At 36.8% G+C, this 12,524-nt stretch overlaps 1 protein-coding gene across 6 annotated transcripts in view; it reads left to right on the top strand.

Moving 5' to 3' along the window:
* Nucleotides 1-12,524, top strand: part of EHBP1 (EH domain binding protein 1) — a 536,766-nt gene that overhangs the window by 466,460 nt on the left and 57,782 nt on the right. For 5 of the 6 annotated variants that reach the window (XM_082851650.1, XM_082851649.1, XM_082851648.1 and 2 more), the window contains one exon: nucleotides 7,591-7,738. In XM_082851650.1, coding sequence (XP_082707776.1) covers nucleotides 7,591-7,738 — 148 coding nt within the window. Of the gene's footprint in view, nucleotides 1-7,590; nucleotides 7,796-12,524 lie in introns of all 6 variants that reach the window. The other variant, XM_082851653.1, reaches the window with a different exon arrangement.

A 12,524-nucleotide genomic window follows, 5' to 3' on the forward strand; every position in this document is an offset into this window, starting at 1 on the left:
GTAATGTCAGTCGTTGACATTTGCGGCAAGTATAAAAAGGACCCCCCATGGCAGCCATTTTTATTTGATTCTTAAGATCCAAAGGCTGCTGAAAGAACAATTGAATAAAGTTGAGGATTGGAGAAGCTTGATTTTCTTGTTCTCTGTGAAATGAAACTCTAGTCTTTTTCTTCCCCTTCCCCTTAAAAGCAAAAGTCTGCTAGGGGGTTGTAGCTGTGTCAAAGCCGCTGGGATGCCACTGCTGATCACTTTAATTACTACGACTAAGGAGGATAAAATTAAAAGTAGCACCATTGAAGCAGTGGAAGAAAGCTTGCCTAGATGTCGGTGAACTGTGAAATATAAAAATTGCATACCAATACATTTTTATGGAAAGGAAACAAGGAATTACATTACTTATTCTTGAAGAGTTTGTCCTTAAATTGTCAAGTTTTACTAGTGCGTCTATCTATGGCAGATTGTAGACCATTTTAGAAGGATAAGAAAAATAGTAACTTGAAGACATGCTGTGAAAGGGCTAAATATTTTTTCAGTTTATGTCCAAAGTGGTTAGTTCTGATCCATCTTCTATATTTGAATATTTTAAATTCATTGTGTTGAAATACAAGCTTTTTGTACCATAACAGGACTTTTGCCTTATTCTGAAGATGTTAACAAAGAGGAAAGTGCAGCTTAAATGTACCACATTCAGTACTTTTCTGAAGACTTATAATTTAAAGTCAGGAACCTAAGTTTTAAATGAATATAAGTAAGTTAATTTCTCTTTACCTCTCTGTATTCAGTAGCACAAAGGGGAGTTTAACCTGATTTGTATAGCCCAAGTGTAAGTAAAGAACTGTTGTTTTTTTTAATGACAATAGCATTAGGGCCTCAGACAAATTTTCTGAACACCGGTAATGTAATAGCTAGGACCAGCACTTTGAAATCAGACAGACAGTGATTTTAATTCTTACTATGCCATTTACAAGATGTATGACCTTGGGCAGTATATTTAAGTGAGATTCCATTTCTATCAAATCAGAGTCATAGTGGTTACCTCAGAGTGGTGAATGGTGAGACAACATGTGTGAAAACACTGCACAGGCACACAGCTAGTATTTACTCAAAAATACAGCTTCTATCAAACCCTCTAAAGAGTACATCTGTCTTACAAAAGCTAGAATGTTCTATATAACTCAGTCTAACTCTGTAAATAATACTGTATAGAAAAAGGTAAACGTCATCAGACCCATTCTTAGAAATAGGAGCCTACTTCAATTTTTTTAAGTTTATTTAGACTAGGCAGGTAAATGAAAGATACATAGGTTTCCTATGTGTTGAATTTTTCGAGTGTACTTTTAATGACAGCAGTCTTCTAAGTTACTTACCTTTGCATCCCATTGAAAAGATTCCTTTATTTTTTTCAGCAGATATAGTAAACAGATGACTTATTTACAGCTGTGAGTCGCTATCTTCTTTTGAATGCAGAAGGGTCAAAACAGATAACACATTTCTGTACTTGAGTAGGTTTAGGCAAACCATCATTGTCAGAAATATTCACCTATACAAACATAAAAAATGATGAAATAATCACTGCCCTTACTCTCTGGTCATTTTATTCCTTTGATATAAACAATATGTTTCTTTTGAGTAAAAGACACATAGATTTTTTTTGCTATCTATTCTTTAAATACTACTGTAAAAACTGACTTTAAAAATTTTTTAATTTAATTTTATTTATTTTTTTATACAGCAGGTTCTTATTAGTTATCCATTTTATCCATATTAGTGTATATATGTCAATCCCAATCTCCCAATTTGTAAAAACTGACTTTTAATGAAGCTTATATATAAAAATTAGTTTTACATATAAGGAATCTGGATATTAATAATACTATCAATTAAATTGGTTGCATAATCAATTTCTATAATTACAAGCTTTTCCTTCTGACCTTAACAATTAACTTCTGTTTTTTCAGTTGGTTCTTTGTCTTAAGGAAACTCAATGGGTGAGAAAACAAACAACGCAGATATGCCATCCCACTGGAGCCCTCCAAGGCCCAAGCAAAATTATCTCTGTGGTGTTAGGACGTTAGCAGAAAAGTAAATCAGGGCAATCTGATAGGAAACTAGAATTCTGTCAGTCAGGCTCAAGATTTTGCGCTGTGTCCATAAACTTTGTTTACTGTAGGGTTTTATGAGTTGTAACCTGCCCTTGTAGTCTGTTAATGAGGCTAAATCTTGCTACTTGAGAACTGAATTACAGCACACCTCTGGGCTAATGGTTATAAACAGAAAGTCCCATTAGGGCTGCATTCTGATTTGTTCGTTTACATTTTTTCTATTGTATAGAGAACAATGATGGGTAAATAGGTACAAACAAACAATTTACATGGAAATTGATAAAGTGTCCCTACTTAGTATTTAGAGTTGGTTTTATTAATGATTGCCTGCTTTAAATTGCACTCTTGGTAAGCTCTCAGAAACATTTGCAGGTGGGAATATTATTGGGGGAGGAGGGGGAAGCCGTAGCTGGTAAGAAAAAACTAGGTTCCCATTTCATATTCATAAAGGTAGAATCATTTATTTCATTTTTATGCAGTTAAGATGACCCAAGACCACTTCATCTTAGTCTGAATCACCAGATTCCAGCTCTGCGAGAAGTTATTACACGCAGTGAAATTCACTTAAACCTAGTTGCCTGAGGCATATCAAATAATGGTTTTTATTAGTGCTCTTAACTTTTCTTAAGTTTGAAAGATGAAAGTTTAGTAAAAGCTCAATTTTCCTCAGTTGGTCATGTAATTTGATACTTTTGGGGGATCAAATAGTTTGAAGGTTAAAAGCAGGGCCCTGTAGTCAGACAGACCTGGGCTGGACTCCTGGCTCAGACATCAGTTCTAGCTGTGTGACCTTGGAACTCTAAACTTAAATATTCTCATTGGTAAAAATCAGGTTGTAAAAATTAAATGAGATCATGCATATAAAGCACTTAGCACATAAAAGCTCAAGAAATATCAGCAACCGTCACCAAAGTTACCATTATCAAGCCTGTATTTCCTTTTATTTTCTAAGTTCAGAAGTATTAATAATGAACTAAGGATTTTTGTATATTATTCTTGCGTCTTTGGTCTCACACTGCCCAGTACATACTACTCCTCTAACTACAAATAAGCTCGCATCTCTAAATATTAAGAAAATTCCCCTTGAGGGACTTCTCTGGTGGTCCAGTGGCTAGGACTCTGCGCTTCCAATGCAGGGGGCCCGGGTTCGATCCCTGCTCAGGGAACTAGATCCCACACGCACGCCGCAACTAAAGATCCTGCATGCTGCAAATAAGATCCCCCACGCGGCAACTAAGATCCCACGTGCCTCAACTTAGACCCAGCGCGGCCAAAATAAATAAGTAAATATTTTTTAAAAAAGAAAAGAAAATCTCCTTTGAATGTTACATCTCTCTTCTTTTGCCCCTACCACCCACCCCAGAAGCCTACCATTTCATGTCTTTCCTCCCTTCCCCCCAAGACTTTTGAAAAATAACTCTTATTACAAGAGTAGTACATGTGTATTATAGAAAGTTAGAAAATGAAGACAAAGAAAACAAAAATATCACATTTCCATACCCAGATATCTCCACCATGTCAATTTTGTGAATAACCTTCCAAGTCTTATGTATGTATTTATTTTGCCAAAAAGACAAAACAAAGTTATTACTGTATAAACTGTTTTTCAGTCAAGTTGTATTTTCTCTCATTTAATAACTCTAATTATATTCAGATTTCTCTAATTGATTCAACAGTGTCCTTTACAGCTGGTTTATCCAAACTAGTATCTAACCTAGGACTACACATTGCATCTGGTCAAGTCCCTTTTGTTGATGGAGATGATGATTAGTTGTTTTTTGTTGTGTTTGTTTAGATAACTCTTATTAAAATGACCAGATTAATTGGCCTGAATATCCTACTTTCTAGATTTGTTTGGTTGCTTCCTTGCTGTGTCATTTATCATGTTTCTCTGTCTCCTGTGTTTATGATAAACTGGAGGTTGTATCTGAAGGCTTAGTAGCTTCACTTTAGACATCTGGGCTAGAATATTATAGGTGGTGTTCGCTTCATGTGTTTCGTATCAAAAAACAAATAACAGGGACTCTCCTGGTGGTGCAGTGGTGGAGAATCCGCCTGCCAATGCAGGGGACACGGGTTTGATCCCTGGTCCAGGAAGATCCCACAGGCCACGGAGCAGCTAAGCCCGTGAACCACAAGTACTGAGCCTGCGCTGTAGGGCCTGCGAGCCACAACTACTGAGCCCACGTGCTACAACTACTGAAGCACGTGCACCTAGAGCCTGTGCTTTGCAACAAGAGAAGCCACTGCAATGAGAAGCACGCTCACCGCAACAAAGAGTAGCCCCCACTCACCACAACTTGAGAAAGCCTATGTGCAACAATGAAGACCCAACACAGTCAAAAATAAGTAAAAAATTAAATTTAATTTAAAAATTAAAAAAAAACATAACATATGGTTGACTCAACATTAGTGATGCTAAGACTGACCATTAGAGTAGTGGTTTCTAATCCCTGATCTAGTTCCGATCTCTTCATTTAAAGTTAGGTTTTCCTCTTGCAATTAGGGAATAATCTGTGTGGTGTTACTTAAGCATATGGTCCAATTATTAATGCTGTAAAACAAACAATCCCAAACTTAATGGTGTAAAAATTTTTTTTATTCTCAGAGTCTATGGGTCAGGACTTCAGATAGGGTATAGTGTGGATGCTTTGTCTCTGTTCCACATTGTCTGGGGTGTCAGCTGGGGAGACTTGAACAGTTGGAGGTGACCCAAAATGGCTGAAAGTGGAGATTCTGAAGAAGGCTTTATTCACATGTTTGACACGTGAGCCAGGAAGACTTAAGGCTGAACTTGGCTGGGAATGTGGACTGGTGCACCTATGTGTAGCTTGGGATTCTCACAGCATGACAGCTAGGTTCCCAGAAAGTACAAAATGCAAGAATTTCAAGAGAACTGGACAAAAGGGGTGTAGCCTTTTCTGACCTAGCCTTGAAAATCACCTGCAGCACTTCTACATTCTGTTGATTATGTACAAGTCACTAAAGCTGGCCCACACTCAAGGGGAGGGGAATTAAGCTTTACCTTTTGACGAGGGAATGGCAAGGTCATGTTGCAGAAAGCATGTGGGATGAGAAATACTATCATGGCCATCTTTGGAAAATACATAATATTATTATTATAGCTGGTATTATTTTATAAAGTTGAGCTTTCTGTAATTGACTGGGGCTATTTAGTTACCCTAAACTTCAGTTCCCACTGGAAAGACAGGTTAAGTGTTTGATTTTTTTCCTCTAATTAGTAATTTTTAGGAGTTCTTGTAAAAGCTACCTCAGGGCTTCCCTGGTGGCACAGTGGTTGAGAGTCCGCCTGTAGATGCAGGGGACACGGGTTCGTGCCCCAGTCCGGGAAGATCCCACATGCTGCGGAGCGGCTGGGCCCCTGAGCCATGGCCGCTGAGCCTGCGCGTCCGGAGCCTGTGCTCCGTAACGGGAGAGGCCACAACAGTGAGAGGCCCGCGTACCGCAAAAAAAAAAAAAAAAAAAGCTACCTCAAATGAGTTTATATATCCTTCTAAGAACTTTCTGAATATCATAATGAATTGATGAGTTTTCATTGATTCAGTGTGTGATTTCGTTGATTCAATTCATTGCAGTCATTGTTTGCTTCTTTGTTTTGATACTGAAATTGCTTCAGTTTGTCCACTGGGAGCTTCAAGCTTGGCTCTGGGTCCATTCAATACCTCTGTTAATCTACCCGCATTAATTTTGACAGCTCTCTATTCTAGCCATCTCAAAATTTGTGAAAGAATTGCCTAGCCTTGAACTCTACCAAGCTAGTGTCTTACCCCTGTCTCTTCTGACTCAGCTTTTTTCTTCCCTCTACATCTAATCAGTTACTAAGAATTGGTACAGGTACCAATTCTAGCTCTGATGTATTTCTTACACCTGTCTCCTTCCATTCCCATTGCCACCATCCCAGTTCTGAATCTCATTATAGCTTCCTTGTACTGTTTATAAGAGCCTCCTAAGTAGTCTCTTTCCAGTCCTCCTAGGCCAGCCTATCGTATACACTGTTGTCAGATTAATCTTTAATCTTTCTCAGATACAACTCAGGTTGATCATTCCCCTTGACAAAAAAAAAAAAAGAAAAAAAAAGACACAAAAACAAACCTCTTTCTTCTGAACTCTTCATCTGTTTTTATTGCACCTCCTTATTGTGGCTGTTTTATCTTTCCCTCTACAATATAAGCTTTGAAAGTATAAATCGTTAAGTTTTCATATCTAGTACCAAGTACCAAGGTATGTACTAAGGACCAAAGATACAAAGATAAATCACATCTAGCTCCTGCATTCAAGTAGCTCAGTTCTACTGAGAAGGAGATGTTTGTACAGAGTTATAACTTGACAGGTATTATTTTAAAAAGTAATCTCACACACACACACACGCACGCGCGCACACGGTACTATAGTAACATAGAAGGAGAACTTCATTCCACCAGTGGGGAGGAGGGAAGAGTAGTCAGGGGAAGTTTAGTGGATTTAAACTGAATCTTGAAGAATGAGTAGGAGTTAAATAGATGATAGAAGAACATTTCAGGAAGACAAAATGATATATTCAAATCCATGGATGCATGAAACTACATGATACAAACAATTTTGTATAAATAGATGTGAGGTTTTATAGAGATTGGGAGAGGTTAAGGGAAGATAACTGCACAGATATTTTGGGGCCATATTATTTCAGGCTTTGTTTTGTCATAACAATGCCTTATATCATATACTTTCCAGTTTACAAAGCAATTTCACATTGATTATTTGCAATTCATAATAGCCCTTTTTTAGGAGGCAAAACCTATTTTAGTTATTTAATTCTCTGTCATTTTTAGTTATTTTAAATATCAAAAACCACACTAGATTTTACTTTTTCTTCTCAATGTTTGTCTGGGGGGAAGGCATAGTAGAAATGAGGACAGAAATACATCAGTTACCCAATTCTGATTTTAAAACTATCAACAACATTAACTGTGGAACTAATGTGTACTATCCCCATTCCTGCTGTAGCCCCCTAAAAATACCACTTCCTATATTTAATCAACATGATGTAGCAGCATATTCTGCTATCAAAGATTTCTTTTAGCCAGTGCTCTATGCCTTTACTAGAAAATTGCAAGTTAAATTCTAATCTTAAAAAAATAAGGTATTAATTGAAATTCTGTTTTCAGTATTGTTACTTTTTTCCTATAAGCCTGATTATTTTATTAATAGTAAATCCTGCTCTTTTCTCAGTGATTATATTGCCAAACATTCTTTAAAGGCTAGTTTGAATCTTTAACAGACATAATACAATAATTTGTAAATGTTTTTTAAAAATCTGATTCTTGGATGTCTTTTAAAAATGGTATGACATCCAACTGATATAGAGCATCCTATTTATAATGTGGGCCAAGCACCATGCTGTAAACCAGTTACTATCATGATGATCAGATTGAAAATGAAATTGCATTTCTGTCAATTACTGAGTTGGCAACTGTTCAATATATCTTAGCAGCAAGATGAAGAGCGACTTCGGCAGCTGAGAGAGAGAGCTCGTCAGCTAATAGCAGAAGCTCGATCGGGAGTGAAGATGTCAGAACTTCCCAGCTATGGTGAAATGGCTGCAGAAAAGTTGAAAGAAAGGTCAAAGGCATCTGGAGGTGAGTTAAAGAATCTTGTATCATATTCTACACACAACCCAGAAATCCGCAATGGATGTTTTGGGACTTTTTATTCTTACTTCAAAATGTTGTGCATCAAATACATAAAGTTTCTAGCCTATCAGTATGTTACAAAAAACTTAAAGCATAGTAAATCAGAAGATGACTATTGCCAATTTCCAAATCAACTCAAGAAGTACTTTGATTATGATTAAGTATGATTAGTACTCAAGAAACACTAAGAATATGATTTAGGAGAAAACTCAGACGGGCCTTGGTTTGTGATTCCCCATGATGCCTCGTTAATTGTATTAGGAGTGAGTAAAATGCAATCAAGTCCTCAACATGTAGATCACAAGACTTGTTAGTGGAGAGCTTTGGCATGAGAGATTTTCACTTTGAACCAGATCTTTGGAAAGTAGCTTTAACAGTGTTCCAGCATTATAGCCTGACATGTAAGCATTTTGAATAAGTCCCATATGCATTTCTTCTTAGTCTCCTGATTCGAAGAGGGTCTTTTTCAATATCTGTAGAAATTATTCTAAGCTTTATTTTAGGACAAGGACTGTACATATAATTAAAGGGAATTTTAGTTTTGCCTCTCAGTGCTCAATTTGGGCATCTTTAACTTGAAACTTTTTACATTTTTATTTGAGTAGTATATTCAAGAGGCCTGTGGGGTTTTTTATTTCAAAGGTATGTGACCTATTTATCTATCAGAACATGCCAGGTACTTGTCCTGAATTAATCTTAAATGCTAAAAGATCACTCTGGAGAGTAGGCAAGTGAGAACTCGAATAAGACCTTAGAGAACTGAAACAAAGGAAACCATTTCTAGGTCAATGATAAGTTTCTTCAAAGTAAACTGAAACTTACTGCTGTTATTTCTAATTGATTCCTTATATTAAAATCTTACTGTTGTAGAGCATTCCAACAAATGCCTATAGCATATAACCTTCCATCCCATACATTTGAAAGCTGCTTTCCCAAGTGGCTGTATATCTGTCCATCTGGTATTCTCAGAATGTTTGTTTCTTAGTTAAATCTTTCATCTTACCTTTTCAACTCCTGTCATTCAGAATTTTTATTACAGTTTCTATACTCACTACTAAAGTTTTATAGTAACAGCAGTAACTACTCACAGCTACATTATATAATGCTATTATAATTTGCTTTCATTTATGATTAGTAACAAGATGTTTCTTTGATATCATAAAAATTCCAGATATTCTAAGTAAATCTTAAAAATCTTTGCCTCCTTGTATCTCAGAAAGATAGAAAAAGCCTCATATTCTTGACCCTCCAGATAGACTGCCCTAAAGCTACTAATACTACCTCCCTGTGATATCATAAACCCATGGAAGAGCAGTAATAATAAGATAGAGAGGCATCCACTGTCTCAATTTTATTTTCCAGCAGTGAGCAGATAACAATGCTAAATGAGTTGTGAACTCTGGGAAGGCTAAGAATTAAAAATTTCTGATTAATGATGTGGGATGAGTCAGCTATGTAATTGGTCTTATCTCTATAATCCAACCCCAGTTGAGCCTAAGCCAGGACTAGACTAGGTAGAGAGACTTAGTCAGTGTTATAACCCCAAAAATGGGTATCTTCCCAACTTGGTAACTGGGGAAAGTGAAGACCTGATTTTGGCATCATTCAGCAGTCAACAGAGTGAAAAAGAACAAGTGAGAATTGGATCTCTGAAGCTAGCAAAGAAGTACAGACTAGAAAAGGAAAAGCCAGGTGAAATGAAGGCGGGACAGGTTCAACAGATGACTTATGAGAACCTGCTGAAGAGTCTAGACTGTTCCCTAAGGAGACCAAAGTGCCCAGGGTCCATTTCTCTCATAGGACACACCTTGGACACATACATACCTTGGATGTTGGAAACGGCCACATATCAGATGATAGGCTCTTAATCAGACCTAAGGTTGAGCTACAAGCAGTGCAGGCCTATTCCTTGACCTCAGTGGTGGATATTGGCCTGTCTTCATAAAGGTGTATGGATCCGACTAGATCTGCTCTGGCATCAAGGCCTAAGCTGAAGCTATCAAGGCCGGAGGCGGGGAAGAGACCTTTAGGTCAAGGGAGAGGGTAAAATTCCTGCCTAGGATTCAACCATTCATACATACACATTTATCTGTTTAGCAGTGCCAGTCGCTGTGCTAGGCTGGGATTCGGCAAACTTCCTGGAAAGGGCCAGAGTAAATTTTTATAGCCTTCGCAGACCATGTGTTCTCTGTCTTAACTACTCAACTCTGCTCTTGTAGTCTGAAAGCAGGCTTGAACAATATGTCAATTAATGAGCATGCCTGTTATTTACCCCAAAATGGTGGTGGGCTGGTTTTTGCCCCCATGCTATAGTTTGCTGACCCTTACATAGCAAATTAAAAATTCACTTGATTTCACAAGAGCCTAATTCCTAAATGAAAATAACCCTATGGGGTTGATAAGTCAGGGGGAAACAGTTAACAAATTAGTGTCCATTCTTCCAATGTCTAATGGGAATTATCAGGTCTGAATAAGGAATAGTGTGAAAGGAGGAGAGAAAAATGAATAGGGACCAGCCTAGAAGACAGACTAGGGTGGGAAAATTTTTGGAAGCAGTGGTCCAAAGTGACAAAGAAGAGGGGGTAGTCAAGAGCTGAAATAATCAGGTGAAAGCACAACCTAGGGGACGCGTTGAACATGATACTCAAACTCACTGCCTGAACCTACTTGAAAAGCCTGTTCTTTTTCCATCCTCAGTGAGGAAAGGAAAACTAAGTAAGTTAGAGGTGAGGTGTCATAAGCCTCAGGTGTCCGCAGAAAATATATGCAAGATATTTTAGGTCATGTAAAGCCAGGTATTCAAGCATCCCACTTGCATCCTATTTCAACCAGAAGTAGCCTAATTCTTGTGAAATAACAGAATCAGTCCAAGGAGCTACAGCCTAGCTTTTACTTGTCCTCCTCTTGACATAATTTTAGGACTTAGAGGAGAGTCAGGTGATATTGTGGTATACTACATGTGTTTTTTCAATTTCTGCTTCGTTGTTTAGTTATAGACCTATAACAGCCTCCTTTTAAAATCCTCATTTTAGATAACAAACTTGTGGGTTCATTTATTGTATTGATCTTACTTGGCAAGGTACAGTTGTTTGTGGATGAATTGTGGTATTTTCATTTTTAGTTGTATGGTATTGTGGTCAGAGAATATGCCCTGAATTTCTGCTTTGAGAATTAATAAGTTTTTATTTTGGCCAAATAAATGTTACATTTTTATTAATGGCCCATGGGCACTTGCAAGGAAGGTGTTTATCTAATTTGAAGATGATATTATAATATATCATATATTTATTATATATTACATGGGATGTATATGATATAGATTTTATATATTTTATGTGTACTTATATATGTGTGTATATATGTCATATATGTATTTTTTTATTCTGTAGCTTATCACTTTGGTTTGGGTTAGGTGAGGGTCATTGAACTTTTAAACTGACATTTTTGCCTCTCTTTGATTTAGATGGAATAGTGTACTTTGTTTTTGCATTTCAAATGAATAAATTAAAATTTAAAAATTTTATCCATGAGAATGTTTGTGTGCCTGCATTATCCTTATTTCAGTTATGGCAAATAGATTTATCTAAATTTGTTGTGACCCAAAATAAAATCTTACAGACCTTCAGTAATTTTTACTTTCAGCTTCTATTAATAATATATTTGTATTGTTTTCTATCATTTGTTTGATTTCTATAGAATAACTTTAAAAGTTATGAATTTTATAGGGAACCTTCAATGAGAATTTTAAAATCATGATACAAATGAGAAATTTTATTCTGAATATTTTTTTTTTCCTGGGAAGAAACAGTTTCATGTACACTTAGGTACAATCTCTGTATTCTCTAAACCACCATTTTGTGTGAATATTTTTATTTATTTATTTATTTTTGGCTGCATTGGGTCTTCATTGCTGCACGCAGGCTTTTTCTATTACTCTTTGTTGCAGTGCACGGGCTTCTCATTGCGATGGCTTCTCTTGTTGCGAAGCACAGGCTCTAGGTGCACAGGCTTCAGTAGTTGTGGCTCACAGGCTCAGTAGTTGTGGCGCACGGGCTTAGTTGCTCCGCGGCATATGGTATCTTCCCAGACCAGGGCTTGAACCCATGTCCTCTGCATTGGCAGCCGGATTCTTAACCATTGCACCATCAGGGACGTCCCTGTGAATATGTTTTTAATGGTAGCCTCAATTTCTTTTTTTAAAAGTGCAGATATTCTTTTTTTTACTGTCACCAGATATTCTGATTTTTCATTCAATTTATTTATAAATGATAAGTGTTGTAAGACTGGCCTTATTGCTGTGCTATTAATCATACCATTGGGATCCCCATTTTGCTTATAGTGCTCTGCAGTGTCAGCTGGAATGCATTGTCTCATTCCAGTGTATATACAATCTCTTTTTACCTTTTCCTACACACACTATACATGCCATACTTGCAAACCACCTTCCATTGTGTATTGGATCTCTAGTTTACTTTCTGCCACGCTTACCTACTGGATTTTCAGTGGTTAGCTATAAAGATATATATAATCTTATATATATCATATAAATAACGTATAATATTTTAAACACACACACAAAGACAAACATGCACTTTAATTCTGCTAAAATGCATTTAGAGTATTTCGACAGGTGTTAAGAAATGTGTAACATTTTAACTATCGAAAAGAATTCCTGTTCATTGTAAACCTGAAGTCAGTGAATGGAAAGAAAGTGGAAACCTATTCTTAAGAA

The sequence above is a fragment of the Leucopleurus acutus genome (assembly GCF_964270905.1).
Source record: "Leucopleurus acutus genome assembly, chromosome: 12".
In the NCBI taxonomy this organism is placed as follows: Eukaryota; Metazoa; Chordata; class Mammalia; order Artiodactyla; family Delphinidae; genus Leucopleurus; species Leucopleurus acutus.